General features: G+C 48.0%; 12 protein-coding genes across 12 annotated transcripts in view; 4 read left to right on the forward strand and 8 right to left on the reverse strand.

Annotated features, from left to right (window-relative positions):
• Positions 1–556: 556 nt before the first annotated feature.
• On the reverse strand, positions 557–1190 carry Pmar_PMAR010040 (Protein YIPF5, putative; the record flags this gene model as incomplete). Its single annotated transcript, XM_002788464.1, has 6 exons — positions 557–590; positions 637–754; positions 801–869; positions 913–1033; positions 1077–1129; positions 1169–1190. 6 exons carry the CDS (start codon positions 1188–1190, stop codon positions 557–559), a joined length of 417 nt encoding a protein of 138 aa, XP_002788510.1.
• Positions 1191–1249: 59 nt separating this feature from the next.
• Positions 1250–2539, reverse strand: Pmar_PMAR010041 (conserved hypothetical protein; the record flags this gene model as incomplete). The annotated part of the gene is made up of 3 exons (XM_002788465.1): positions 1250–2190; positions 2236–2370; positions 2419–2539. 3 exons carry the CDS (start codon positions 2537–2539, stop codon positions 1250–1252), a joined length of 1197 nt encoding a protein of 398 aa, XP_002788511.1.
• Positions 2540–2870: 331 nt separating this feature from the next.
• On the reverse strand, positions 2871–8749 carry Pmar_PMAR010042 (FACT complex subunit spt16, putative; the record flags this gene model as incomplete). Its single annotated transcript, XM_002788466.1, has 34 exons — positions 2871–3099; positions 3154–3248; positions 3292–3338; positions 3382–3466; positions 3511–3575; positions 3632–3693; positions 3754–3882; positions 3931–4049; positions 4097–4188; positions 4244–4320; positions 4470–4553; positions 4601–4724; positions 5223–5306; positions 5352–5471; positions 5523–5600; positions 5647–5710; positions 5760–5934; positions 6099–6288; positions 6500–6605; positions 6654–6763; positions 6823–6869; positions 6910–7044; positions 7108–7227; positions 7280–7350; positions 7392–7472; positions 7518–7670; positions 7724–7841; positions 7890–7933; positions 7981–8101; positions 8148–8245; positions 8299–8363; positions 8422–8528; positions 8570–8689; positions 8714–8749. The coding sequence occupies 34 exons, from the start codon at positions 8747–8749 to the stop codon at positions 3025–3027; spliced, it is 3297 nt and encodes a 1098-aa protein (XP_002788512.1). The 3' UTR covers positions 2871–3024.
• Positions 8750–9307: 558 nt separating this feature from the next.
• Pmar_PMAR010043 (ER lumen protein retaining receptor protein, putative) lies at positions 9308–10865 on the forward strand. Its single transcript, XM_002788467.1, has 9 exons — positions 9308–9386; positions 9441–9582; positions 9627–9723; positions 9769–9849; positions 9897–10110; positions 10154–10201; positions 10248–10324; positions 10618–10689; positions 10742–10865. The coding sequence occupies exons 1-9, from the start codon at positions 9318–9320 to the stop codon at positions 10788–10790; spliced, it is 849 nt and encodes a 282-aa protein (XP_002788513.1). The 5' UTR covers positions 9308–9317; the 3' UTR covers positions 10791–10865.
• A 1424-nt stretch (positions 10866–12289) lies between these two features.
• On the forward strand, positions 12290–14199 carry Pmar_PMAR010044 (Protein C7orf10, putative; the record flags this gene model as incomplete). Its single annotated transcript, XM_002788468.1, has 10 exons — positions 12290–12470; positions 12518–12623; positions 12670–12758; positions 12804–12932; positions 12975–13091; positions 13322–13497; positions 13544–13650; positions 13693–13852; positions 13897–13960; positions 14006–14199. The coding sequence occupies 10 exons, from the start codon at positions 12290–12292 to the stop codon at positions 14197–14199; spliced, it is 1323 nt and encodes a 440-aa protein (XP_002788514.1).
• Positions 14200–15088: 889 nt separating this feature from the next.
• Positions 15089–17839, forward strand: Pmar_PMAR010045 (hypothetical protein; the record flags this gene model as incomplete). The annotated part of the gene is made up of 7 exons (XM_002788469.1): positions 15089–15174; positions 15340–15467; positions 15514–16031; positions 16278–16561; positions 16608–16735; positions 17115–17465; positions 17772–17839. The coding sequence occupies 7 exons, from the start codon at positions 15089–15091 to the stop codon at positions 17837–17839; spliced, it is 1563 nt and encodes a 520-aa protein (XP_002788515.1).
• Positions 17840–18347: 508 nt separating this feature from the next.
• Positions 18348–19003, forward strand: Pmar_PMAR010046 (hypothetical protein; the record flags this gene model as incomplete). Its single annotated transcript, XM_002788470.1, has 3 exons — positions 18348–18463; positions 18784–18888; positions 18937–19003. 3 exons carry the CDS (start codon positions 18348–18350, stop codon positions 19001–19003), a joined length of 288 nt encoding a protein of 95 aa, XP_002788516.1.
• A 1206-nt stretch (positions 19004–20209) lies between these two features.
• On the reverse strand, positions 20210–20665 carry Pmar_PMAR010047 (hypothetical protein; the record flags this gene model as incomplete). The annotated part of the gene is made up of 3 exons (XM_002788471.1): positions 20210–20372; positions 20418–20599; positions 20645–20665. 3 exons carry the CDS (start codon positions 20663–20665, stop codon positions 20210–20212), a joined length of 366 nt encoding a protein of 121 aa, XP_002788517.1.
• A 436-nt stretch (positions 20666–21101) lies between these two features.
• Pmar_PMAR010048 (hypothetical protein) lies at positions 21102–23422 on the reverse strand (the record flags this gene model as incomplete). Its single annotated transcript, XM_002788472.1, has 7 exons — positions 21102–21134; positions 21193–21525; positions 21567–21863; positions 21912–22298; positions 22803–22844; positions 22911–23297; positions 23345–23422. The coding sequence occupies 7 exons, from the start codon at positions 23420–23422 to the stop codon at positions 21102–21104; spliced, it is 1557 nt and encodes a 518-aa protein (XP_002788518.1).
• Positions 23423–25032: 1610 nt separating this feature from the next.
• Positions 25033–26312, reverse strand: Pmar_PMAR010049 (hypothetical protein; the record flags this gene model as incomplete). The annotated part of the gene is made up of 2 exons (XM_002788473.1): positions 25033–25112; positions 25160–26312. 2 exons carry the CDS (start codon positions 26310–26312, stop codon positions 25033–25035), a joined length of 1233 nt encoding a protein of 410 aa, XP_002788519.1.
• Positions 26313–26928: 616 nt separating this feature from the next.
• Positions 26929–27657, reverse strand: Pmar_PMAR010050 (conserved hypothetical protein; the record flags this gene model as incomplete). Its single annotated transcript, XM_002788474.1, has 1 exon — positions 26929–27657. The coding sequence occupies one exon, from the start codon at positions 27655–27657 to the stop codon at positions 26929–26931; it is 729 nt and encodes a 242-aa protein (XP_002788520.1).
• Positions 27658–27671: 14 nt separating this feature from the next.
• Positions 27672–27700, reverse strand: part of Pmar_PMAR010051 (hypothetical protein) — a gene marked incomplete at both ends in the record, with an annotated part of 493 nt that continues 464 nt past the window's right edge. The window contains one exon of the mRNA XM_002788475.1: positions 27672–27700. This exon is cut by the window's right edge and continues 4 nt beyond it. Coding sequence (XP_002788521.1) covers positions 27672–27700 — 29 coding nt within the window.

Consider the following 27700-nt stretch of genomic DNA (forward strand, 5'->3'; position numbering starts at 1 on the left):
ATTCACCCTCACGTAAGCCTCTTAGGCCCTTCCTGGTAGGACTCGATCGGCCCCCTTTTCAGTGCCCAAGGAGAAACGACAATGCTGCCATTCCTTCCCCACCAGCCTCCGGAGAAGCCTCTACTGCTAAGCCCACCAGTGAGGCCCCCTATCCCGTCACTGAGACGACCACAACGAGCTCTCAAACCACAGCACTGAACACTACCACTACTGCTGCTCCCGTTGCCGCTGAGGTCGACAACGAGAGTATAAAGCTACAGCCAGATTCAGAGGCTTCTATTCCCACTGAATACCCTGCCTTCGATGAGGAACCCAAGAAGAAAAGGAGTAAGAAAAAGAAGACCCGCGGAATCCGCCGCTGAGCTCGTCCATGTCACACGATGTTCGCAGTGGTAACTCGGTCGTAATCAGTTGCGTTCCATGATGTTGTTATCTCAATTTTTACTCTCCCCGAACTGGAAAAACCAAACACTGTCCTTGGAAAAAGAGTACACTATTATGCAACGATCCGAGAAGGGGCGAATCGTTACTGAACACAGTAGTAGGACGGGGACACTCAAAAGACTGTGATGATAACAAACACGGTATACCTATAGTAAAAAATCAACTACTCAAAGCACACTGTAGGCTTCCTACACCATGGCCACGGGGTAAGCTATCAACCATCGCTGGTTTTGCATATCTACTGCAGCTTCCAGAAATCTACTAGCAGTCAATGTACACCACACCACGTTCACAACGGTCAATATTATCCCTAAATCAAACACATTACACGACAGATGCAAAGACCCTCCCCGTACCAACTGCTCCCGTGAACTTCACAAACACCGCAGCAGCAGCGAGGAAGACTACTGGGAGCAATCCGTACCCTGAAAGAATCCTTCATAGCAAAAGTCAAGGACACTTTCCAACCTAAGATGCTCATCGTAGTATAGAGGTCAATCCCGTTCTGCTTGGGGCTCATCACGTTAGTCAAACAATAGATACCCAAACACCCAACCATCCCTAAACCGTATATGTACCCAAAGTGGACCTAAGATTCCGTATCACGCACTGTGAAGAAAATTTACTGCTACCTTTCCAGCAAGCACTAGCATGGTACCGAAGGCAGCCGCGATCAATAGTGGACCTGAGTCGAGATCAGCTGATGGTCTTCCTGGGTGGTTACCTCCGAGATCTGTGTCCTGCATTAGGTTCTGGCTAACACCACGGAAAAAGAGTATCGACTTTATACGGGCAGCAATAGCATCTAGGTCGATACCTGTTGGATAAAAACAACAAGGTCAACAACAATAAGGTCAACAACGAAAAGGTCGACAACAAAAAGGTCAACAACAACAAGGTCAACAACAATAAGGTCAACAACAAAAAGGTCGACAACAAAAAGGTCAGCAACAACAACAAGGTCAACAACAATAAGGTCAACAACAACAACAAGGTCAACAACAATAAGGTCAACAACAAAAAGGTCAACAACAATAAGGTCAACAACAATAAGGTCAACAACAACAAGGTCAACAACAATAAGGTCAACAACAACAAGGTCAACAACAATAAGGTCAACAACAATAAGGTCAACAACAACAACAACAACAATAAGGTCAACAACAATAAAGTCAACAACAATAAGGTCAACAACAATAAGGTCAACAACAACAACAACAATAAGGTCAACAACAATAAAGTCAACAACAATAAGGTCAGCAACAATAAGGTCAACAACAACAAGGTCAACAACAATAAGGTCAACAACAACAAGGTCAACAACAATAAGGTCAACAACAATAAGGTCAACAACAACAACAACAATAAGGTCAACAACAATAAAGTCAACAACAATAAGGTCAGCAACAATAAGGTCAACAACAATAAGGTCAACAACAACAAGGTCAACAACAATAAGGTCAACAACAACAAGGTCAACAACAATAAGGTCAACAACAACAACAACAATAAGGTCAACAACAATAAAGTCAACAACAACAAGGTCAACAACAACAAGGTCAACAACAACAAGGTCAACAACAATAAGGTCAGCAACAATAAGGTCAGCAACAATAAGGTCAGCAACAATAAGGTCAGCAACAACAACAGTAACAAAAGTAACAACGACAACAACACCAGCTGACGACTTACCAAGTTCTTCGAGAAGGGGAGGCTCATTGGCCAAATCGTCCTCATCTTCCGTATCTACCCACAACGCCTATGTCTCCACTACTGGACTAGCCTTAGTACCAAAGTCCCCCATAGAGCCCCCTACTGTGCTAGGCTGTTGAGCGGGAGGCACTCCACCACCCAACGATGGTTGACGGGGTGGTACAACTCCGCTACCACCCATTGTAGAGGAGGGTGACATAACGCTACCACCACCTGAAGGGAACTCCACTACGAACACAATACTCGAGTGAAGGGCATCACCTTGGTAGAAGTCAGGGAAGTCCCCAGAGGACCCTCCTGGTCCCCCACTAGCCCATGGGGACTGGACACCCGGACCGTTCACAGCATTGCCGATGAAGTGACTAGTCCCTGTTGATTGCATGCTATCAAAGTAAAATAAACTTCACCACATATGGTCGTGAATTTCCACGACTTACTCTTCCTCCGTATAGGAATATACGTTCGGTTTACTCAACTGAGCTCATGAAGTTCTCCACTACATCGTGAAAATCCACGGGTAGAAATATACAAAAAAACCGATAATTTCCCAAAATTTCCTCAGAATTTCCATATTGTTACTAACACATGTAGTTGACCATGTGCATATATTCCCACACTGCTCTTCCTTTCACATCGCATATTTCATCGTGAAATTATTCTCGCCGCTTCGAAGGCCCAGTAGCCTCCTACCACTGAGCGCAACAGCAACCGCACAGTACAATGCACTTCTTACGAAAACGACCATAGGGCATCGAAAGGTGTAGGGGAATTAGGGACGTGCTTAATCAAAGGGGCATTCAACAATAATACCTCCTTTAGTAATAATATTAACATCAATGAACATTACGTTACCACACCACACACACTTCATCGTCTCTTCTTCTTCGACACGGGCCTCTTCTTCTCTGAACTCTCAGGACTACGACGCCGCTTTCGATCCTCCTAACACGACCAACACAATAACCATCATAAAGCACACGCCAGCACAGGAGCTACATTGGCCGCCTTCTTCTCCAGCTCATCCCAGCTCAGTCCCTCCGATTCGTCCGATGCCAGAGACACCTCCGAGTCGGAATCGGATTCCTCGTCAACTAAAACAATGAGGATGTCGTACCAACTGCCGACTGTACTCACCCAAAAAGCTGCTTCCCGAATCGCTATCAGAGCCGCCACCTTTGTATCTGAGATGAGCAACCTTAGCTACTACCGACAATGGCGACCTACTCAGAGCCCCCAGCCTCCGATTCAACATCACTGTCTTCACTTTCAGTGTATTCCTCATCGCCCTCATCCATGCCATCGTCCGAACCTGACATGATCCGTATCCATACCGAGTGGTACCTTGGATACTACCCTCGTCAACAGACTCGCCAAACCATCCTTCCCAAGCGCCGTTGTCGATGAATGCTTGCTTCTTCCTGCAAAGAAAATGTGCATGCGTGCTACTTTCCATACCACTCCTTTCTGAACTTACTTATTAATTTCCTTCATAATGTTAGTCCAGTTCATGTTGGTGGGCCCCTGATACCATACAATCTAAAAAAAACACCACGCGTGGGATTCGAACCCGCGACCTCCTCCTCCTCCTTTTCCTACCCCTAATTCTCCCAACCACTGCTTGATCTGATCAAGACTCTCTGTTGGTATAATAGATATCCTAGCTGGTGTCTGCGTATAGTCTTTAAATATGAATGTCATGTCGAAGTTACGTAGATTGAATGATACCTGCATACCAACATCATCCTCTAACACCAGTAGTAGAAGTACTATTACCCTTTCAAAATATACGATATCGATGTTCCTAAGACTAAGCACATAAGCCGGCCATTCCGAGAGAGCAACTATACAGTCCCGACAAGGGTAGATGTCCACATGGGCTTTATTAGGAGTACCTACCATATGTTACTACCACTACTACTACTCCAGACAATGAACTCACCAGTGAACCCCAGCTCGCGATAAGGCATGTCAAACTCCAAGTTCGGGGCATACTGCGACCACACCTGCTCCTCTACTTGTCGTACAAACTCCCTGATATCAATACCACACAATGAACCACCATCAAATCTAATACTACTAACAGTACCGGAATAGTTTGTTGAGCTTAGTGATCATCTCCCTCTCCCTTTGCTCATCCATTATCTCATCTGGATCATACCCAGCCTGAATGGAAACACCTCACTACATCAGTTTAAAACTACAACAAAGAATTCATGTTAGAATCATAAATTACCCTCAATGCTTCACCAATAAAAAATTCTGTGAAATTTCCTCCCAAGTGGTCGACATCGCCAAAGCCCCCATCATTCTACCCTTCGTCTGGTCCCCAGGTCGTCACCAGCCGATCTAGTCTCCGTATAGAACTGGATATCATATGTCTTTTTCTTACCACTCACCTACTCATACCACAACTCCTCCAAATCTCACAGCCTCCTCCCCTTACCAAGATCGGATCTTTCAAGTTGAAGTGCAGCAACACCGTCTGGTCGTTTTCACAAGGCTGGAAAATTGCATGTGCGATATTCCGATAAATGATATCAACATGTTCGGCTCTAGAAGAGGTAAACCTGACCACAAAGCCCCTTCTCACTAATAGTAATCATATAATGCTACTCCACACTATAGGAGTATTGGAGGTATTATAATAGTAAAATAATCACTAGTATTATATATACTAGTATTAGTCCATATTCTTAGTATTACTATTATTAGTATTATAATAGTATAAAATCCATATTCCAGAACTGTATATATACACCAACATATGTATGCACAACAGCCCACTACATAGTGTGCGTGTGAACGAGGATATGCCGTGACACCAACGGAGGCGTATTACGGCAATAAGAAAAGGTAACCAGCTAAATACCCCTCCTTCTGACGAACCTTACAAGACTGTCAATACGGCTCACTCGCGTCAGGAAAAAGGAGGGTGCTAAAATCCTCCTACATAGTAAAACTTCTTTCGCTGTATTACAACATAATACACGTAATGATGAGTTTACACGAAACATAGGGTAAACCACGTATTAAAAATAGTACTGCCCACCACCACTTCTACTCACCTGAATCCATTCTGGTGCGCCTCCAACGTTCCCACAGCCCTATTACGACCAGTCGAGCCTAGCTGAGGCTTCACGTTGAGATCCCTAACCACTACCATAACAAGAACAACTCCTAAGCACCAAGCCTACCTCAGTACAGGTCTGCTCCTATCCTTTATCAACTTCAACGAGGGCTGCTCCTTAATGTCCTTCATAGTGTTAGCTTCCAACTCCCTCGTCCTCTGCCTCTTCTGGAGCTCCTTCAAGCCTCTGAAAATCAACCATTTCTCACAAGTAAATTTCCCATCCAAATTCCACTACCTAAATACAGCCTGCAAGTTCCTACCATCCTCCGCCCGATAATTCAGCTCTTTGAGGTAAACAAGGGTCTCCTTACTCCTAACATAAAATCACTCTCATACCACAACTCTGTCACTTCTCCCACCTGTTAGCCTCCGGGAACATGTCCTGCTGAACAAAGCTAGTACCCGGCGCATGAAAGTTGATACCTATCCCATCGCCACCATCATCATTGACACCCACCCCCACAACACGTACGTATGGACGTATACTTTCCCCCCTCGTCGTTAGGCTTGCTCACGTTCTTGATAGTTCGAATATGGAATGCCACCAGGTTGCCATTGATGGGCACCAACAACGTATCATGCTTGGCGTCAACAGTCAGCTTAGTCGTTCGAATATCACGAGGAATATCATCTGGCGTCGCATACGACTAAGACCACAACAACAACACCTTCCCTCTCTTCTCATACCAACAAACTCTAGCCTGGTGAATTCCACTATAGAATAAACCAGGCCACAGTAGAGTTGGCATTATTACATCACGCACAATTCCGAAAGCAATGACTACTATAAGAGCAACTAGGCCAACCTCACCTTGCATGTATCCAAGCACTTGTTCTTGTTAGTGGCATCATCACCAGAATCACCCGCATCTTCACCAGACCGGAGTAGCCTGGCTCGACACTCCTCCACCTTGCGAGCCCTCAGCTCATATTGCTGTTCCATCAACCTCTTCCTCTCCTCCTCATCCTCTGCTGTAGCTCTGTTACGACGTGTTCGAAGTCTGCAAAGAAATGCTTCTACTCCAAAATCAAGAGCTAATTCTATAAGTAGTGGAGACACGATGACACAATTTCCCTTTGCAACTCGGCTCCTGATGCCAATCCTGACCCTATTCGTGTCCTGGCAAAACTGTGTCATCATGCCTCCACTCACCAGCAGCTACCAACACCACTCCACGAAGACCTCCCGTTTCCCATCGCACCCCTGCTTACCGTGACTCGATTACAAGGTCGTCCTTCTTATGCTTGTGCCGCCCACTACTCGACTTGGCCTCCTCGCGACGTTTTTTCTCCCTCTTAGACTTGTCAGGAGTCTTATCTATCTTAGGTTGCTGCTCATAAGATTCAAAACAGGTCCGAAACTTACCATGCTGTCTCTTTTCTTTTTTGCTTTTCTTTTCCTTCTTCGTACTATCCTTCCTCTCACTCTTCACAACATCTTCGTTCTCTCCAGGCTGATCCGTATCAAGATAATACCTGTCATTAAATAAAATTGTAATAAAAAGACCCCCACCAGGGATCGAACCCACGCCTACATCACTTCATCCTTGCCAGACGACATCCCCGACGTAAGCAACTCCACCTAACACAAAGTAATCACCTCACCCACACTCTTCCCATACCTTCATCTTGCCGTCACGACCAGTAGATATGTAGGCTGAATCACACACCCACACAGCATAGGGCTTCTTCTTCTCATTCACCATCTTATCCCCCGCAAAGCCCACGCCCAGGTTGAGACACATCCCTGGTGTTATCTAAGCTCGATTCACATCGATCGATCGAGTTCAAGGATTTCCTCGCCTCTCCTCCATCACTACATGTTTATGATTCTTCGCATTCAACAGCATATGACCATCCCTGAACTCCAGCCCAATCGAATACCCACAGTCTGTTTGGAACTGGGACAGGGCGTCGTGGAGATACTCCACTGTTGACGCCTAAACAACAATAAAGGCGCCTTCTCCAATTTCCCCACAGTAGTGACATCACCTTCTGTTTTATGTGCTCAACAGCTGCATTATAGACCTCCTGACAAGTGACCGACTCCTTACCATTAATACCTACCATCCCTATCACTAAAACCATCATCACATAATACTACTCTTGATAATGGTATCCATAGTTGACAAACACAAGTTGTAATAAGCTCTCTGGTGCTTAGTGGGATCCACGATGAGAGTTCCTGACAAATACTATAGCAATCTTAAGACTCCCAAAATCTCCTTACTGGTGATGTTGGTTGAGTACTCCCTATACTTAGCTCCAACCGAAACGACAATACAGCTGAAATCAAGAGCCTCCCGGTTGGGCTGAACGTCAGGCCGTAATGTGAACTCCTTTCCAGACTGTATCAACGTGTATACCACATCCACTGCCTTGTCTGAATACGAGCAACGTTGAGGGAGGTGTGGTATGAAAGGCATCCCTCCCTACCTTCAGCCAGATACGGGAACTTCTTAGCCCATCTTGTCAGCATCTCCTTATTCTCAGCTGCCGACTCTACTGTATCGCATATGGCCTCATGGGACTTCTTCGCGTCCTTTTCAATGACCTAAACCCATGTATAATATCCCCAACCCTTTCCCCTTTCCTCCACTACTGATTCCACATCCCTAACCATCACCTGCTTCATCAACAGCGTGCCTGAGGCAACACACTACCACTGACAGACCCAAATAACCCATCCTTACTGAAGATGGCACTCCTCCTCATATTCTCAACCTCCTCAGCATCCTTGATCATCATCCAAGAGCTAACAGTAGCGGTAGCATTACCAATGCTATCATGAGCAAGAGTATCATTCGATGAACACTGAAGAGCAGCAAGCATCCTCCCTACTACATCCACTTTACACTACGTAGTTAGTAAAGCCTTTGGCCATCTTCCCCACATGCTTCTCCTTCTTCAACAATCCGACTTGGCACTTCTTCTCCCCTGCAATCGCCTTAGCCATGCCTGACGCAAGAGCCCAACGATATCAGTAGTCTCGTCCACCACGAGTAACTTACCAAAGACTTTATCATATACAGCAACATCGCTGGCACCGTCGAGGACTTCGTAGTGGATAGTGAACCTATGGTTCAGCAAAGGGTGTCCGCGAGTAACAGCGGTAGCAGTAGAATTGGTATTACTTATCTCCTAGGGGAACTCCGGTGAGAAGCTTCTCGAGAATTTCCGCCTTTTTCTTATCACTTAATATCCACAACGAACGCTTATCCTTATCACCTCCAAAGATCACCTGGCTTACTCGTGAGCATAATTTTATGCAACTTTCCCTACCATAATTGTTTCGGGCAGTTCACCACCCAACAACCACTGATGCATAGCTAAAGTCTTCTGTTCGAGGGCATCATCACTGACCTCACCAGCGACCAGGGCCTGGAAGGTTGTGACCAGGGGCTGACCACATCAAGAAGGGCCTACCACTGCCTGCTGCTTCTCGGGCCAGTTTTCGAACATTCTCATCATTCTACGTACGAAACTTTCCCTAAAAGTGATGGTGACAGTGGTGGTGACACTGATCTTCCGTATCACCCAGCAGCCTTCTTCTTATCCTGTTGTTCTTGCTTGGGAGAAGATGCGTTCTTAGGAGAGGAGCTCCTGTCCAGCTTCACGGAGGCCCCATCAGAAGGCCTACGACTTGCTGGTGTGGTAGGGCTCAATGTTGGGTCAGTCATAATATGGCAACGTCCCACTGCCTTCCTAATATTATTAATACCAATGGTATACTCAACACAAGGCCAAGATCTTGTAAATTCGTCTAAAGTGATCTTCGAGAAATATCATGAAGTTGCAGCTAGGGATGCAGCAACGTACCCTAGCCTTGGAACTGCGAGAAATGTCGAAGTCAACTCTACACCAATAGAAAACGGCAGAGATGAGTCGAAAAAATTATTCGATTGTGATGGCGCGCGCTGTCTCATCGGCATTTTGAATTTTCGACACGTAATGACGGCTTGTTACGCCTTGCAGTTCCAAATCCGTCTTTCGTGATCCCTCTGTAGCTGCTGTCCTCTTCAAATTTACTATGAGTACGGGCATCATCGCGACGCTACAGGATCCTGAGAAACGCAAAATGTGGCTGGCCAACAATATGGTAGTAGGGGTATTAGGTGGGTATAAAATCTTCACTGTGCGTGACACTGCTCAGGACAACATACGCTTCTGGGGTATCTTCTGCCTGGTGGGCTTGGTATTGTTCTATGTCTCCTCCGATTGGGACTTTTCAGTGCTTCTTACGATCAGCTCTATGATAAGTATGTTCTCGTTTTTAATGGTAGTAGTGAAAATAGGTAGGCTGAGAAAGTGCTGCTATGGTCAAATGAAAGGTTCTTAGAAACGTCCAAGTCGGTCAGTGGAGTTTCACTGAAGATGTTCGAATGCTATACACTAGTCAGCGTTTGCAGGCTAGGGTCCATCATCCCTTTTGACGGGTACTGTTCCTAACCTAATCCGTATCTAACCAGCTTGAACCTAAGATACCTTCCCTACGACCGTTCCGGAGATTGGCTATATCGACTAACAGAGGTTATCAGTCTCTGTCTAGCAAGCACTGTTGTGTACTCTCGAATCACAACCCCTTCTTCCTAATCATACCACACCTCAGATACTTCTGCCGCGTTCGATACAGAGCGACCTATGAGGCCGGAGCTGACACCTTGAAACACGTGTACCTGATGATTATAGCGCTGGTCTTGGCCGGGATATTTCACCCGAGGCTCAATGCCTTCATGCCTGCCGACATTGCGTGGGCTTATGCGCTCTATCTTGAATCTGTTACAGTGTTACCTCAGCTGTTCATGTTCCAGAAGCAAGGAAAGGTAGATGATGAATGTCAGGTTGGTGTGGTATCATCTGGTGTAGGTCGAAGCCTTCACGAGCCACTTCCTTGCTGGCCAGGCTCTGAGCAGGGTAGTAGTGTTGAAGAGGGTAGCCAGTGAGGTTGTATTTCTGATAGGTTTGCTCCTTCATCTTCTGGTGGTCATCCTATAAGGAGTTGAACGATCATAGGCATCCTATCAAGGCTTATGTTGGGTAACAGCTGCCATGGGGAGCGGCAACTCGTGATGAGTCATATTTGGACCTCGAAAGTATCTTTTATATCTTAAAGCGGCATGAGGAAATATGCACATGGGCAACTACACGTTTTGAAATTCTGAGGAAAATCAGGGAAATTATTTTTTCTGTATACTTGTACACTAATCCGTATTTAAACTCCCATAATTTGTGGAGAAACTCCAAAGCTCAGGTGAGGAAAGTGAATATATATTGAGACTTCGAAACGCATTCCTGTCATTACTATTGCGTTAAAAATATAATCCTTGTAGGTATTGGGTGATGCTCATGCAGTTGTTGCAGTTGATTGTGATGGGAGACTTTATATACCACTACATAAACTGGTAGGAGTCTCACTCTCCCCTACTGGCTCGAGAGTTCACGTCCTTTTCTCAGCCTCCGTAAGGGTGTTCCGGTCACACATATCTTGAGCGATGTTGTATAGTGCTTCACAACTACTACCACTAGTATTCGCGGTTTACGGCTAAAGTGCTTCGGTGGGTGACAGAATAGCATTAACATGGTTATACGATGGGACGGGTTTTGAAATGGCCCTGCGTTCAGTATTAAAATCGTATTTTCGACGCGACTATGTGTTGGGTTAGAAGTGGGAAGTGGCTGGAAATGCGCTTGAGGGCGTGGTGATTTTCAGTTTGGACTCGAAATTTTGTAAATACGAAAATGATATCTTCTTAAGTGAACGAATGCAGAAAATAGTTGTTGGTGGACAGGCTAAAACCGTCGTTTACCATATTGCGTTGAAACCACTTAATGGTGAGTGTGAGTGAACCAACACGGCACGACGGTACAGAGTTGCACGCGTGCGCAAGAAGGCATGCAGTCCTGATCTCAGCAACAGGACAGTATCAGTCAACATCTTTCATCCGAGTACAGAAGACGATTCTGTGCATCCGTACAATCCTTTAGTCATGCGTGCGCTGCACGCGAACACACACAGTAGTCGCTTCGGCTTGTGACCAGTGTTGTGGGTCCAGTTTGCCTGCACCGTTGCTATCTTATTTAACCTTCGCCTTTCTCTTCATAGCATATGAGCTCAATATCGCTTACTGTGCTGAGCATTGTGTGGTATTCGTACAGAACTGAGGTGCAGGTAGTGCGCTTATTATTATTGTCCTAGGGTCGTAGTATTGGTTGCTCTAGCTCGAGTTCCCTCGTTGTATTGTTCTTAGAGTTCATCAACCGATACCGCGACTCCCATAAGATTGGTTTTGCTTGTCTACGCTCAAGTCACGAAATCCCCCAGTGTTATAACAATTGTGTCGGTACAGTTTCTCGAGTATCTTCCAAGCTGCGCTAGGCGAGTAGTGCTAATAGGTAATCATTAGTTAAACAAGTCTCAAGTAATTATCATTTCCCTGTGATACATGATCTCGTTAACCCAGGAGACTGGACGTATCCCTGCTACCCAGTGTTACACCAATCACGGTACATAGGGTTTGTGCCGAGGGCGTTCCTACATACCCTGTCGAATGATAGGCAGCAATCACAGCAGATAAGAACCGCAGCTCTGGTGAAAAACACTTGGTTTTTTGTGAAGTACCCTTACTCTATCCGTTCTGTGGAATGGGCGTAGACCGAAAAAATATGATCATATAGATCGCGGTTCGCTTACATTTTCGTCCTTCCGAAAAAAGCTTCAAAGAATTTTTTTATGAGCATTGCGAGTGGAATTCACCCTGGGGATTCCATTGGCATTCGCGCTCTCTAGGAGCTTGGTGAGTGCGTCACGCAAAATTCACAAAAAACATCCTGGGTGCGTTGTGCATGGCCATGAATTTGTTTGGGGGGTTGTTCGACTTTCTCTTCAACTCAAGAACATGTGAATCTGCTATAAAAATCTTTTCAGGAAATCACATGTTACTGCCTAGCGTGCTGTTGATATCAAATTTTGAATTCGGGTTTTCATTGTAATTTTATGTCATCATGCTGACTACAAATAGAATCCCTATCGTATTCGAACAACGACGCACATCTCCTATCACATTATGGCGGGGCTTTAGCTCCTCCACTGCACCGCTCCCGCTGCACGGCGTTAGGGTCATAGACCTTACCAGGATCCTAGCAGGACCGTATGGGGGGATGATGCTAGCAGATTATGGCGCAGGTGAGAGACAGACGGCTCACCTTACTCTTGGACTCTTTGTGTGGTAGAGGTGATCAAAGTGGAGAAGCCTGGTGTTGGGGACGATGCTCGAGCCTGGGGTCCACCATTCACCCACAAGGGTCGTGAATCTGCCTACTTTATAGCTCCTAATAGGTAGACTGCCTTAGAGGAGATTAAGTCGTGCCTGTCAACACTACAGGAACAAGCATAGCATTGGAGTAAACTTGAAGACTCCTGAGGGTCAGCAGATTATTAAGGATCTTGTTAAAGTCAGCGACATCGTCATAGGTTCCACGAATGTTGACAAGGGTGTGGTATGACTTTCCATCTCAGAAAATTACGTGCCGGGTACGTTGGCTAAGTATGGGCTCGATTATGAATCTTTGCGTAAGTTCAACCCAGCCCTGGTATACGGTAGTCTTACTGGCTATGGTGACACAGGACCGGACAAGGATAGACCAGGTAGGTGATTGATCCAACGTGTCACCATCGTCTCTGACATAGGGTATGCTTTGATGGTGGAGGGCCGTTGTGGTATGATGGCATGCACGGGCATAGGAGATCAACCTGTTAAGATCGGCGTTGCTTGGACTGATATCCTTGCTGGTCTACACCTTCACGGTAAGTGAATACAGTGCTTGTCAGTATTGTGTGCGAAATGTGCGTCATTTTCTGAGGTTAATGAGAATTGATATGAATCCCTACGTATACAATGTAACTACTGCTATGAGCAATTCTTTTTGTCATCCCGGGCTCGCCCAGGTTTGCCGAATTTAGTATGCAAACGAACGATGTGTCCGATTACAGCGCACTGCCCTTTTTACTTCATGACCGCCATCCATTTTTCTCAGGTGGGGTATTGGCGGCCCTGTACAACGCCAAGGTGACTGGTCAGGGCCGGCATGTGAAATGCAGTCTGTTGGAGTCGCAAGTCTCTGCTATGGCTAATGTAGCCAGTGGTTACCTTATAGGTGGTGTAGAGTGCGCACGTATGGGGACGCAGCACCCGAATATCGTCCCGTATGGAGTAGGCTGCCCTTTGCCCCATGGGGCTCTCCTATTGCTCCTGGCAGGCTTTCCCCACCGCTGATGGTCACATAGTTGCTGGGGCATTGAACGATGCTCAGTGGAAGAGTTTTTGTAACGTCTTGGGCAGACCTGATTTAGAGGAGGATGAGAAGTAGAAGACTTTAGGGAGATCCCCATTCAGTGCTCTTGTTAGGTTCAAGACCAACGAAGCACGCTGTAACCACAGAGATGAGCTCAATGGTATCTTAAATGAGATACTTAAAACGAAGAGGACAGAGGAATGGATGGCCCTACTTGACGTTTTGCCGCATAAGGAGCGACTCGCCCATGACAAGCTTCAGAACATGCAAGGGGTGAGTTGGACTCGGTTCTTGATTCGGGGGTCGAAAGCGTGTAGGTATTCTCTGACCCGCAAGTCTTGGCAAGGGGGATGAAGTTGACAGTAGAGCACGCTACTGCAGGTACGGGTTTTGTTGCTATCGTCCTACCTCACGCACTGTGCTCAGGTCCAATTGATGTTGTTGGCCCCGCGGTGAAGTTCGAGCCGGCGCCTCTCAAGGGGGAGAAGTCCTTACCACCACCAGCGCTCGGTGAACACACTAAATGGGTGCTGCAAAAGTGTCTGGGCTACTCTGATGAGAAGATAGCGAGGTTGGCTGAAGACCGGATCGTCCACATCATGACTAATGAGCCATTGTAGAGCATTTCACTACACGAGCCCAAGAGCGCATGGTCTTCTATATAACTTCTTTCAAGTCAGAAAAGTTCGTATGCTCAGGGCCGAGCTACTCAGTTTTGATACTCACGGTGGAGGTTTTGTATGAGTATTTTACTCTCGGAGTCTCAGAGGGCTGAAAGATTGTCGGCCAGTTCATATCTTTCGCCGTGGGGCTCTGACGATTATCGACTTTCTAAATGCACGCCTTGTGTCTGTGGAGTGTGAACAAGTCTTTGATGTAGCTATGATAAGGACATCTGGAGTCTAGGTCTTGAGAAACAGGTTGAAAGCATATACATTTCGAACGCGGTCGTATACTGTTGGTCTTCCACAACCAGTAGGGTTGAGTTCTACTCGAAAGGCTCTACTGTGTATTGGGCACAGGACCAAGAAGGAGCTATCAAGGAGTTAAACCTTCCTATGTCTGGACATCGTGAGTTTCCTGAGTTCAGCAGTTGCTGACAAATGAGCATCGACTGGGCTCAATCAGCAGCCTCCAGGCTTGTGATTAGTGGCGAAGTGGAGTTTCTCTTGAATGACGAAGACTCAGAGGGCCGAAGTTGAACACCTATAAAATACGCTTGGATTCTCTATGTCTACTGGTGTTACTCGTCACAAGAAGCGATAGCGCATGCGTGCAAAGACGCACCCGGGTTCGATCCTAGGGTCCGTATTTTTTATTTCGCATCTCCCCAGAGGCTCAACAAAGTGAATATTTATTTCTCAGCGTGTTAGTTTGTATATCATGGTTCAGCCAGTATTCGAAGACTCAACGGTAGCCCTATCATCGTGTTTCCTCTGCGGAGTGCTCTTCTTTGCGGAGTTCTACCGCCTCAAGGGGGATGTTAATAAAGCGAGCCAATACGTGGCAATGTTCCATCATGTTGTCTCTACTGTACTAGCAGCTGCTGTCATCATTATCAACTGGGACTCCCTATGGACCTTGGCTAGCTTCGGGTAAGGCAACAGGACACCAAGGAAGCACCTTATGGGTTTTTTCATACTAAGCACGTGTGTTAATAGCAACTAGAGGCTCTCAGTGATAGAGACATCGCAACAACTACTTCATAGAGTGGCATCCAGTTGAGAATCATCCTTAAACTACTGTATGGCGACTTTCAGGTACAACACTGACTATTCCCTCGTCAACATACTACAACATTTCAACATTGGCTATTTCACATACGACCTGGCCCATGTTCTCACTTGGGACCGCAAGTTCCTCGGTCATCATGTAGTTGCCATTGCTGGTAGCTCCTCTCCTTCCTATGAGGTCGCGTCTTATGCCGTTTTCAGGTTTCCTTACGTCTGATGTCGCCAATGTATTCGGCCTGGCTAATGCTGTGAACACTTTCATCACGGAGTTGGGTTCAATAATGTACAACTACTACAATACTAGACGCTCTACTACGACCTATACAGTCTTCGTGGTAGCGTATTCGATCTCGAGAGCCTTCTTACTAACATGGAGTTTCCGTGTGCTCTGGCAAGCGACTCATCCTCCGGCCGATTACGTGTACCCATTTTGGGCGCCTTATGCGATGGTCATTTTGCAGTCGTCAATTTTCATCATTAACTTCAAGTTCCAGTTAACTCACTTGAGGAAACTATATAGGATACTCTCCGGACAGAAGGCCGCACCAAAGCCAGTCAAGAGTACTGAGACTGAACTGCAGTCGGGTGGAGAAGCGGTCAACAACAACAAGGAGGAGGAGGAAGAGGAGGAAAGCGTCAGCGACGATGAGAATCCGGCCATTCCAAAACGAATTTTACGTAATCGTGCTAATGGTGTTGCCCTTGGAGAGACGACCACAGTAGCTTAACAAAGGTCTTCCTTAAATACCATCAATATCATTCATCGGAGTTGTTTCTACTGAGACTGCTATTTACCGAGGCGTTGATCCATGGATCAAAGCTGACCTAAAATACCCTGTGAGAATCGCTCACAGCCCTTTATGCTCGGGCGGATTGTTGAGTACTTTCCTCGACTACAGCGTCGTGTTGGTTGGGGAGAACGATGATATGTATAAAGTGTCGAGGCGCTGTTCTCGATGTCTCAGTATTCGTTTTTACGTCCTTCTTGGTCACCTCCTGCTAACCTACCTTGGGACGATAGGAAAGGTCCTAAAGTAGCAGCCGTGATGTTCACTGAAGACCCGACTGGTGTCGTCACATCCTTTTTCCTATGCGGCTCGGTTTTCATGTTCTACCTCTACCAGAACGGGAGTGTTCGAAAGTCGTGCGATCTTGCCTCGATGTTCCACCATGTGACAGCGATGGTGATAGCTCTTGCGGTGATCATCCTAAACTGGGATGAGCTGGTCTCGACCAATGCCTCTTACGCGTAATAGAAGGCACATGGACGAGTGTCGCCGACTTCGTATTTTTAGGTATAATTCGGATCATAAGTTGGTCAATACACTACAGTACTTCAACATAGGCTACTTTTTGTATGACTCAATACACGTGTTATCGTGGGACAGGAAGTTCATCCCTCATCATGCTGTGGCTATCGCTGGTAATAAAGGGACATACTAAGCGTAGTAGGCCCTACCTAGTCGTGTTGAGAACCATTCACAGTGAAAAAAGTATCAACGTGAATACCTCTTTTCGAACCGAGGCAAAGAACGCCCTATTTGGTCGTCACTGAGGGTAGGGAACTCTCGGATGTTGCGGTTTTTGGAGCTATATGGCAATATCGTTGCTAGCGTTGAAATATATGCTCGCTTTTCTCAGCTGATAACAGCAGTTTCCTCGCTAGTCCAAGAAGTAAGCATACGAATTTGAGTAGAAGTGTATAGAAAGCAACAAGAATTTCGCGAATTTCCATATTGTCACCAACACATGTAGTTGAGCATATGCATATTCTCCAACACTGATCGTTACTATCCTGTCAGGTTTTGGTCTGTCGGATGTCTCAAACGTTTTCGGTCTGGCAAATGCCGTGAATACTTTCATCACGGAAATGGGGTCTGTCATGTACAACTACTACAACTCGCATAAGTCCACCAAGACCTATATCGTATTCGTGGCGGCCTATTCTGTATCTAGGTTGGTCTTCCTGGCGTACAGCGTGTTAGTTTTCTACCAAGCTTTGACCCCACCACTGGAGTCGGTGTACCCTTGGTGGGCCCCTCTAGTTATGATATCTCTCCAGGCGATGCTATTCGTGGTGAATTTAAAGTTCCTCCTCACACACTGCCGCAAACTGAGGAGAATCTTGCGGAAGCAACGAGAGGAAACGGGAAGTAAATGCCAACGGAAGGCCGCGACTACGACAACGGTCGCTGAGGAATGTGTGATTTCTGACGATGAGAAAACGGCGCGGGAGAGTAAGGTTCCAGTGATTGGGAGGAATCCTTCACAATGGCCAGCTTGAAATGCTGAGGGTTTACAGTAGCAACTAAAGTGTAGCTCTTTTCATTGCTCTTTGTGGTGTTGAGATAAGTGATTGCTCTGGGGGGGATATGGTCGGAAACATACAACAGCGTACACAACACACGACAGGAGTTTGTGAGAGAATGTTCATACTCATCGGAGTAGTGGTTAGCTAGGTATGGGTTGGAAGGTCATCGAAGCCTACATCACACAGCTTGTTCTGTTCTGTTTTGGTCCTGTCTGACATCCTAGCGTAGGATTCCTAGGGTATTACAGTCTCTCCCATCTCTAGCTGATCTGAGCGATGCCGCCTACTTCATATGCATGCTAGAAAACTGCTAGTCGTGGGCACCTCGAATTCATCATCTGCAAGACGCTGTTGGTCATCTATAAGCATCTATAGAGCTGCCAGCCCTCTCTCCTTGGGGTCACTGTTGTGCATGTCCTGGCCTAAGACAGAGCCTTGACAGATCCAAAGTTAAGGCGATGAGTCATCGCCCATTGTCATCGTCGATGACAATGGGCACGAAACGTGTAGAGAAAGACGGACGCATGAATGCTACCAGAGACGACCATGGACAAATTCGGGGAAGGTTGGGATCACCATAATCGATGAGCCTAAGGCTTTCGGTGAAAGAAGATACGGCTATAATATGGGTTCGGCATGTATATCCATGCACTATGCGATACTCTTTCCACTTGCGTTTGAGTAGGCGTTTCGGGATTCGACCGGATTGGTGTTAGCCATCAGGATGCCACCAAGACGTTCAGTTGCCGCTAAGGCCGAGGCCGCCCCTCTTGCCTACAAGCTACGTTACTGTGATAAGGACAGCATATCCCCAATTTACACTGTTCGGTCTGTTGCGAGGTCAGCTCTACAACAGCATCTACCTTGTTCTTGTGCATGCGTGCCGATGATGATGAATAGGTCTTCACTGACCCTGTCTGTGCTACGCCTTGTGGTCATACCTTCTGTCGGGAATGCCTCTATCAGTGGCTCGAGCTCAGAAACACAACCTGCCCAGAGTGGTAGGTGATACCTGAGCTCGCAGTGCGTAATCTCTGATTCCAGTCGTGCTACGATTATCAAACAGAATTGCCATAACGATCTCATGGCCCGAAAGTTCCTCGATGAACAGGACGTGTAAGCAGCCGCCCATGCCCTACTCAGACGATCGCTAGCGTCAGGTATTGTCCATTCCGAGGTTGCCAGTGGGACGGTAAGCATGGGGACCTCGAGGCCCATATGGGAGACTGTGATTGCGATCCCAGTAGAGTGCCGGATTTCTTAAAGTGAAGAGCATTTCCTCGGGAGGTGTATGTTCAGTGTTCGTTGCTCAGATCGTCATCCCTAGATGATCCAGAGGGTACAGTGGATGGTGTGGTGATGGGAGGGGCCCTAGGGTGATGAGAGGCCCTTAGGCAGACGAACAAAAAGGTCCCCTTTAGATGGAGTTATTACGACAGAATAACTCGAGTCTATTCAAGGCAGCCGAGCAGGGCTTTTTTACTCGTTCTGCCGTCCCTGTGGAGGAGATACTGGACGACGACGATGAGGGCAGTAAGGAGGGGAACGCTCCATTGTCACATGAAGGCTCCCTACATGGTAGACATGACTCAGCCTCCCGAGCCCACATAGAGGGAAAGTGAAGCGATTGCCATACCAGATTCCTGACCTAATTACTATCCATATATGTCACTATTACTGCTCACGTTAAGCGTAATCTTGAAGCCTGGTGTTGGTCAATGAACTGTTGCTGCTACTGTATGATGAGAGGATCAGCAAGGAGATAGTTTATCGGTACTCTACGGAGGGTAGGTCACCACATCGACAGTGTCGATTCGACACCTTCAGTTCTGCGAAAGCTACCATCACTATGGACCAGCATGAGCTTTCTTTATACCCCTGTGCTATAGGTGACGGGGAGGCGTCCGTTTGTGAGGACACTCTCCTTCGAGATCGAATCTTGACAATTGATGAATAGGCGTATGCTATGATACAGCATGTTGCAGCGTCACTACCCGATCGCCTGGTGACAAGAAGTGGAGCCTACCCTACTATCGAGTGGCCGGCCTCTGGCCCTTGTATAGGTGTCCACGAATAAGTAACAACAATTTTGTCATCAAGACTCCCATTGTCTTGTTGTTCAGGTCCCCCGGAGTATTGTACGAATGCGACTACATCAAAGCAAGAAGGCTGCTGCCCAGGAGGGGCTACTGGCCTCAGTGAGGTCCCTTCAACAGCGACCCGCACTGCTGGAGGCGTGATCAGCGCAGCCTCATTGTCCATCACTAGCATGGTTAGAGATGCTTACGGTTCAAGTTTAGTCTTTCGACCCAAATCTGTATTCAGGATCCGCTGTCCTGCTCACCATACCATTTTAAGTGAGTGAGATGTGGATCTCACTGGTAGCATTCTGACGTGGTTTTATGAGGTATGGAAGCGGACAGTCTCGCCGTCACAATCGTGAAATGACATCACGCGGAACAAACTACTGACTAAGTAAGTATTGACTATTTCCTGACTGCTTATCTGGAACTTAGAACTTGTATGTTTCGGACAACACTGAGAGGTGAACAATATTCAGCACAGCATGATGATCATTAGATCTTCTTATCGATGCTTGCAGATTGCCTTCACCATATACTGTTCCTTCAGGAAGGGCTTGGGGTTGCCGAAAATATTTGAATACTGTCTCACACCAGCTATGCATTTATCTAATACGCTGTTGTACACTCCAGGAGGTACCGGCAGTCTCTCGACCTCCTTGATGTCCCTGACAGTAGGGGTATGTGTTACCGAGAGTTAGAACATGACTTACCCAGTCAAGTGATTGGCTGGGCACCTCCAGGCAACTGGATGAACCTTCCCGTCTGTCACACTGAACCATATGGTCTTATATGATGCACCTTCAAAGTACGATAAGGAGCAGTCGGGATCTATCTGTTCAGCATCGTCGATATGCAGTTCTTGGGGACCACCGTTTTTCAAGGGGCCATCCACCTAAACGAAGTGGGTGTAAATAGTGGACTCGCCATAGCATCTAACCTTCAATTGACCCCCGGACATAGTGAACCCTTCGTTCACTTTTCGTCGAGTCAGGGCAAAAGTGCTGCTTAATACCCAGTAAAGATGCAGGAGAAAGCTCATTGCTGCAACTCGCAAAACGTCCCTTGGAAACTGCGCACATGCTGTATTTTCGGGCGTGCGCTACTTACAAAGCGCTGGTTTACCGACTGGTGGGCAACACCCCTCAGAGGTTCAAAGGGAAAACATTTGGGGTTGTCAAAGGCCATATGCTCACAGAAAAGAGGACGCTCAGTGTTGATTTTCCCCGAACGTATCGGTATGATGCACTTTTGGCGTAGGAACCTCCGGACGAATCGAAACTATAACAAAATATGTATTTGACCACAACAGCAAATAGCTTGTTCACACCACCCTAGTCATGTTCATGGTTTCAGTGAAGGAGTCAGTTAACAACAAAAGCATCATTTAGCCACATTCATTCAACGAACTCTTCCTCGCTTCTCTCCGCCTGAGAATGAGAACGGTCATATCAAACCAGGGTTAAGAGACCTTCAGCTCTCCGGTACCTCTTCCCGGCTTCGGATCCTATTGATCATCTCGTAATCTCTCTTAGTTAGAGATAGGGTCATCTTGGCCGTGCCCAAAGACTTCTCGCGGCTTCCATTACTTCTGACACTCTTCACAGCGACCTTAGCTTGAACTCGGCGTCCTCTCCCATCTATTGTCTGTGGTTTTATCGACATCGTGACTTCGGTGCCATCGTCAGTGGAAAGGCGTCCATTCACCGGGTCAAGACGACCATCGTGTAGAATCGACGCCTTAATTGGTTTTCCAACATACGCCGACAACTTCAGCCTGGTCGCATCGTCGGGATCGAGTTGGATCTCGGATGCGTCCACCTACTGAGAACAGTCAAGTGCCGAAAAACTCCAGAGTTTACCTTTGGTTCGAACAGTGTGTCTGCGAAATCATCTTGAATCTCTAAAGTGACCGTCATCAAACCGCGGCGTACGATACTTCCTTTGTCTCTCAGAGGCTTCAGCATCACTTTGCCGGTCCACTTGTTGGCACCCGTCTTGGCAAACGTTTTTGGTTTGAGAGATATTGAAGTAGTGGGGTCATCATTGCCCTCGATCTCCAACTGATTATTGGCTTTAATAGTCAACCCTCTAGGACCAGCCTCGCCCTCAATGTTAAGACGATCCATATTGCTCTGGGTGAGCAATATCTTCGTCTCCTATAAATGAAGTGAATGGACGCCCACAAGAACTCTGCTAAAACTTACCTCAATAGGGCCGTCTTCCTCGTCCGAATGCTCCTCGATCTCCCTCGCCTCGAAGCCATTACTTCGTTGCCTCCAGCTCTTAACTAGATGCCCAAACATCATCGAGTAGACCTTCTGTGTTTCTCCCTCCGCGAGCTCTTGGATACTCCCATCCAGCTTGATAGTAGCCCGAATGCTCCTCGTCCCACGGAGGCGTTTATCTTTTACTCGAACTTTCCCATCGAAGACATTCTCATCGGTCATGATCAAACCCTTAGGGCTGAGGCTGAGACCCTTAAGCCCGCCGTCAAGCAAGTTGATACGGTAATCAGGCTTTAATTGCATTTCATGGCACTGCCCAGGCTTGGAGTCAACCTGTGGGATCTCTTCTGCGAAGCAGACTTCTCCCTGAAAGCAACCATAGTGATAGCGAAGACCTCATTAAGTAGCCTACGTTCAGCTCGGCACCCTGGACAAGCCCGAGTGGCCCACACCATATGAGAATGAGGAAAATCATTGATGCAGGATGGAAAAAATTTGTATCCACGAAGCCAGGATGGCCCCTCCTCAACTCAAGGCTGTCAGTATTCACTCGGGTTCACGAGCGACATCGTTTTATGGACATTCCTGATAAAAATGCCGAGAATACGGCGACAACACAATCACTGAGCATCTACGAGGTATGATTTGATCTTGCGAGGCAATCAGAGTTGCATACGTTGTTGTATGTCGCACCCTAAGGAGCGTCTATGTCGGCCGAAGTGCCCCATGCGCTCGGAAGTGATGCGGGCAAGCCCGCAGAAGATCCTTTCGCCGGCTCGTGTTCATTGACCTCAGCTTCCTTGAACAGACTTTGCATAGCGTCTCCCTGAGGGCATGCGGACATCACAATGCGAAACGAACTTAACTTACGATGTCATATTCATTCACAGGGACCGTTGTGGGGGACGGCACCTGAATGCAAACGGACGATTATAGTCAGGAAGCATACATCATGACCACCGGAGGCGGAAACCCTACCCGAACTCCCCAGCCTCGAGCGACATCTCCGAACAGCTTCATGTACATGTCCACATTATCGCCTTGTAGACTTTCTTCGACGGTTCCCTCAAGCTCGATGGTTGCTGGTATAGTATTTGGGGGGCAGCAGGGGTGACCCTTACGGCCCCTCTTCTTCACTCGCACTTTGACGGTGAAGACGTTATCACGAACCATCGTGAGGTCCCTTCCGGTGAGGGAGAGCCCCACCTCCTTAGGCAAGCCCGGCTCTTCAACGAGCTCGATACGCTGATCGCGGTAAACTTTCATCTTGTGGCAGTGGACGGATTGCCCAGAAGGAGACGTCGGGTTGGTGAAGACGTTACGGAAGCTCTCTCTTTCAACCGAATCTTCGAAGCAGACATTCCCCTGAAAGGAGATGTTTTCAAAGCCGACATTCTCTCGCTATAGATCACCTGGAGGAATCTCCCTGCCTTGTGGGTCAAAGATGCGAAACCTGTCGAGAGGCCGCCAACGGTCAGGATGAGACGCATTAACAAGAACAGCTCTGCTGCAACCGCACCAATGGCAGAGGCTGCCACCTCTCTGTTCACATATCTTAGAGCCATCTTACATCACCCCAACCCGACAACAGAAGGCTTTCACAAGCAAATTGACATCAAGCCGTTATGCATGGCTTATCCGTGAGTTGAAGGAATCGTCAATGGTGCTGCAAGTCAATTCCGTTGGGGAAACCGCTTCCCTGTGTGTGGGAAGGGAGATGGGATACGTAATGTATGGGATATGATATATAGACATGGTTTCTGATAGGCTATAAAGCCTATAACGGTGATCGGATAAATACAGTATAGGAGACAGCAGACAGAGGTCTCCTCGGGTACACGCCGTCTCGACTCCTCGGCGGGTCGCCGTCTCGAGGGTTCGGACAAGTGCAAGTCTTCCGATCCCAGTCCCCCTTATGGCGATTGATGGGTAATTCATGGAAATGGAGCCTTTTGAAGGGGCGATTCAGAGTTTGTACCCGGAGAAAAAATCACTCAGTGAGTAATAGATGAGTGACTAGGTTTGGTGATTTTTGCGCCGACCAACCAGTCGGTGCAGCTCGGCACGCTTGTGGCCGAGCCATACAAGACAGGCTTTTCAACTTGAGTAGATCACCAAAGACGACCTTCAAGTCCAGGCCACCAACCACCGAGAAGGAGACCCTTTTGGGTCGGTGTTGGTCGGCATGATCTCTCACCTTGTGGCTCATTCGTGGAGGCGGCTCCAAGAAAAGTTTTCCCACACAGATCCTGGCAGCAAACTACCTCGGCCATGGCACTCTGCTGATGGTCGAGGCTCGGCCGCCGAGCTACAGATGCCATCTGCGGGCCAGGGTCGACCCCAGAACATTTATGAGCTGACCGGAGCCAAGCAGGCTCAGCATGCGTCAAGTTCCCAGTTTGCCCTTGCGGAGCTGAAGAGACCATTCGCTTGGACTGAAAGAACAAGAGAGTAACATCACGGTCAGCGAGCCTGTGAGCTGCTCATGGTCGATAACTCATCTGCCGACTTGACGAGACCCAATCCACACTAAGTGTTGGTAAACTGAGTATGGTTCTCAGTGGGCTACCCCCGCCGGCTGCCACGCCTCCAGGCGTATGACGCTGCGCCTAGCCGACTATGAGGTCTCATGCGTCTCGCTATCTTTCGGAATAGGCTTGGCAAGGCATTGCTCTCATCTCACAGATCGTCTTCACTACGTCCCACGTGGACTTTTTCTTTATGGCTGGCTATCGAGAGTCAGCGCGAGCACTCTGACTGAGCCATGAAGACTTTTCTGATCGTTTGTGCCTGGCGTCGCTGCCATATGGGAAAGTTGTTTAGTGTCTTCGCAGTGGAAAATTCAGTGTTGGTTACGCAGTTTACCGCTGAGTTCCTGGTAGGTTGTCCGCCCACTGGATAAACTCAATACGAATTCATTATCATGGTGATACTCCCTGTCACTCCCGCACTGATAGCAATAACAAGAAGATGTAATAACAGGTATTAGAATAAGAACTATGCTCACCGCGACGACGAAGATGTAGACCAGATGTATGCCTCGTTGGAGCTGTCCGACACCACTCACTCCGATGGCCTCAAAAACACTCAGGGGGCTTATCTAGCTGATCTCGACACCAGGAGACGAGCCCGATTCAGTCATGACAACACGAGCCGCTGAGAGACCCAGCATGACACTACCTACGAATCAACACAAGACGAATCACAACGTCAGAAACCTGCACTACAACCCGTCCGAGAAAGCCCATGGCCGGCATGAAACCAATCAGAATCGGAGCCTCCAAGGCCGATGTCAACACTAAGGCCATACGCCGACGTCTCGACCAACATCTTCGGTCCAACGATCCTTCGCAGCACCATGGCGACATCACCGTGAATACGACTACTGGCTGCGTCGTCCACAGCAAAGCCTTGCATCGCTCCGCTAACGACCATTTCAATTTCCTTTCGGTCAGTCATCAGCGGCGAAGGGGTGCAGAGGCTACTCCAGAGGCTCGCTATAAAGAGCTGTCGAGCCGTAGCCTCCCCTTCTTCATCATAAAACTTCCATACAGTAGCCACTACGGGCACAAGTTCGGCAACTCCCACCTCCCTTCGGTTCACCGATGCCGCTATTGCACGTAATAGTCCCGCTGCATGGCGGCCTGTGGCGTTGCTGGGGGGATAGGAGCACGCCTTTATAGCTGCATCTAAGAGCTCATCAGGTAGAGCACAGCCAAGGTCGCTCAAGGCACACACCACATTAGAAAGATGCCGCCCCGAACCACTCCGTGCCACCGTCGGTGACGTTAGATTTATGAAGCGAAGCAAATTGTCATCAGCATACCGCAGGGAAGCGAAGGCCCATAGGACATTAGCAATAGCCCGATGGGATGGCGGTTCAGTTGCCATCCTTCTACCCAGGGCAGAGGCTGCTCTTGCTAGCCTCTCTAATACAATAGTGTCTGCCTCGGAACCGACCCCTACGGCAACACCCCAGAGGACCATACCGAACTCCTCCGGACGAAGCACACCCCAGTCTGTTCGACGGAGCACTCGTCCGATTATGTACTTACGTATGGCGTGGATGCCCTCGTCAGCAGCTAGAGCAGCCGCTGAAAGCCGAGCCAAGCCCCAGATGGTGTTGGCGTCCTCCTGGTCTTTGAAGTCGTCACTAACGGCTGTACATGCACTCAGAAGACGCAGTAGGAAGTCACTAGGAAGAGGCAGCTGGATGGTCCCCAAAGACCACACGATATTCGATACATGCCGGGATTCGAACCCGATACCATCCCTACGGAAGAACTCCACCATAACCTTCTTAACTATTTCAACTATATGTTCTCGAGAACCATCCTCCTCCTCCGCCGCAGCCGAATAGCAAGAAGCACACCCCCACATAAAGTGCGCTATGTGATGCGGCAACATTTTATCATCAATTACAGCCCTTCGACCAACACCTTCTACCACTCCTTTCCAATCAATTACATCACTCAGTCTACCACAAGCCCACAAGGCGTTACTCAGCATCCCTGCTGTCGGCTGGGACTGCCTCTCATGGGGAGTCAGCAACAGGCGAGCAACTCGGTCTGCCACTTGCTGACGAGTACTGCAAGTCCCAGGAGTTTTGTGGCGCGCGAAGCGATGCAGGGCTGTCAAAGCGTTCTGGAATCCAAGTCTATGCACTGAGTAGGTACAAGAGTCCAGACATTCGAGGACCTGACCACGTACACATACGCACAGCGAAGATTCCTAAGATTCCTCCAAAGACCTGATGATGAGACTGGCATGCTGACAGGGCGTTATTGAGGCTGATAGCTGCATTGACATCTCGAGTGGCCCTCACCACAGCAGTGCCGAATCCACGCCTTCTGTCCCCAGACAAGCCTCGTACCAAGGCGAACACCATCGCCTTGTGGGATCCGACCGCCAATACCATCAGTAACTAGAAAGCGAAGGACCCCTGCACCCGTTAGCCCTCCCCCTACTACTAATACAACGCAACGATCACTACCAGTCACGAGACTCGCCGCCGTAGTAAACGGAAACTCACTACAGCTGCAGCACAAATCCCTAGTGATACCAGAGCAAGTCTAGCCTTATTAAACCCTTCTCCTCCTGCTCCGGGAATAGGCTGGACCACGGTACCCGACCCAGCTGCCCAAGCCGTGCCAAGGTCCTCCAAATCGGGTACCATACGAGGCCTCTTCTTGGCGAGCTGACCGCATGCCGCATCAATGTCTCGGCCATGATGCCGCCGGTAGTACACTCTAACACCATAGACGTCCTTGAGGATAGAGACCATCCGGGTGACCGAAGACTCTAGAGGTGGTTCGAAGTTGCTACCGTTATCAACCGCGTTGTAAGGGATAAAATTCACTACGGCCTTGCGGTTCTTCATAAGTACTCCCAACTGGTGAGCGCATTCCTCAGTGTCATTGACATCCCTTATCACAACGTACTCTATCATAACACTACCCTTCTTCCGCCCGCCCCCACCACTACCATCGGGCCGTCCAGCTACCCGACTGGCCTCAGAGTACTCATCCACTGCTGCCATCAACTCGTCAATACTCCAAGCCTTGGCTGAGGGGACTATCTTCTCTCGAAGGGCCTGGGTCGGGGCATGCAGCGAGAGGGCAAGCTTGACTCCGGAAGCGTCATGGGCCAAGGACCGTATTCTTGGTATCACCCCAACAGTGCTCACAGTAATGCACCTCTGTGGTATTCCAAAGAGTGTGTTCATGCCTCTTATTGCCGCTAGTACCGCCTCGTAGTTCTCCAAGGGC

This window comes from Perkinsus marinus (genome assembly GCF_000006405.1).
Source record: "Perkinsus marinus ATCC 50983 genomic scaffold scf_1104296927884, whole genome shotgun sequence".
NCBI lineage: Eukaryota > Perkinsozoa > Perkinsida > Perkinsidae > Perkinsus > Perkinsus marinus.

Excerpts from the sequence above, each read along its gene's own strand:
- Pmar_PMAR010043 (XM_002788467.1), top strand. The coding sequence starts at position 9,318 with ATGAGTACGGGCATCATCGCGACGCTACAGGATCCTGAGAAACGCAAA. Across the intron at positions 9,387-9,440 it reads TGTGGCTGGCCAACAATATG|GACAACATACGCTTCTGGGG; the intron begins GTAGTAGGGGTA and ends GACACTGCTCAG. Across the intron at positions 10,690-10,741 it reads ATATACCACTACATAAACTG|CCTCCGTAAGGGTGTTCCGG; the intron begins GTAGGAGTCTCA and ends TCCTTTTCTCAG.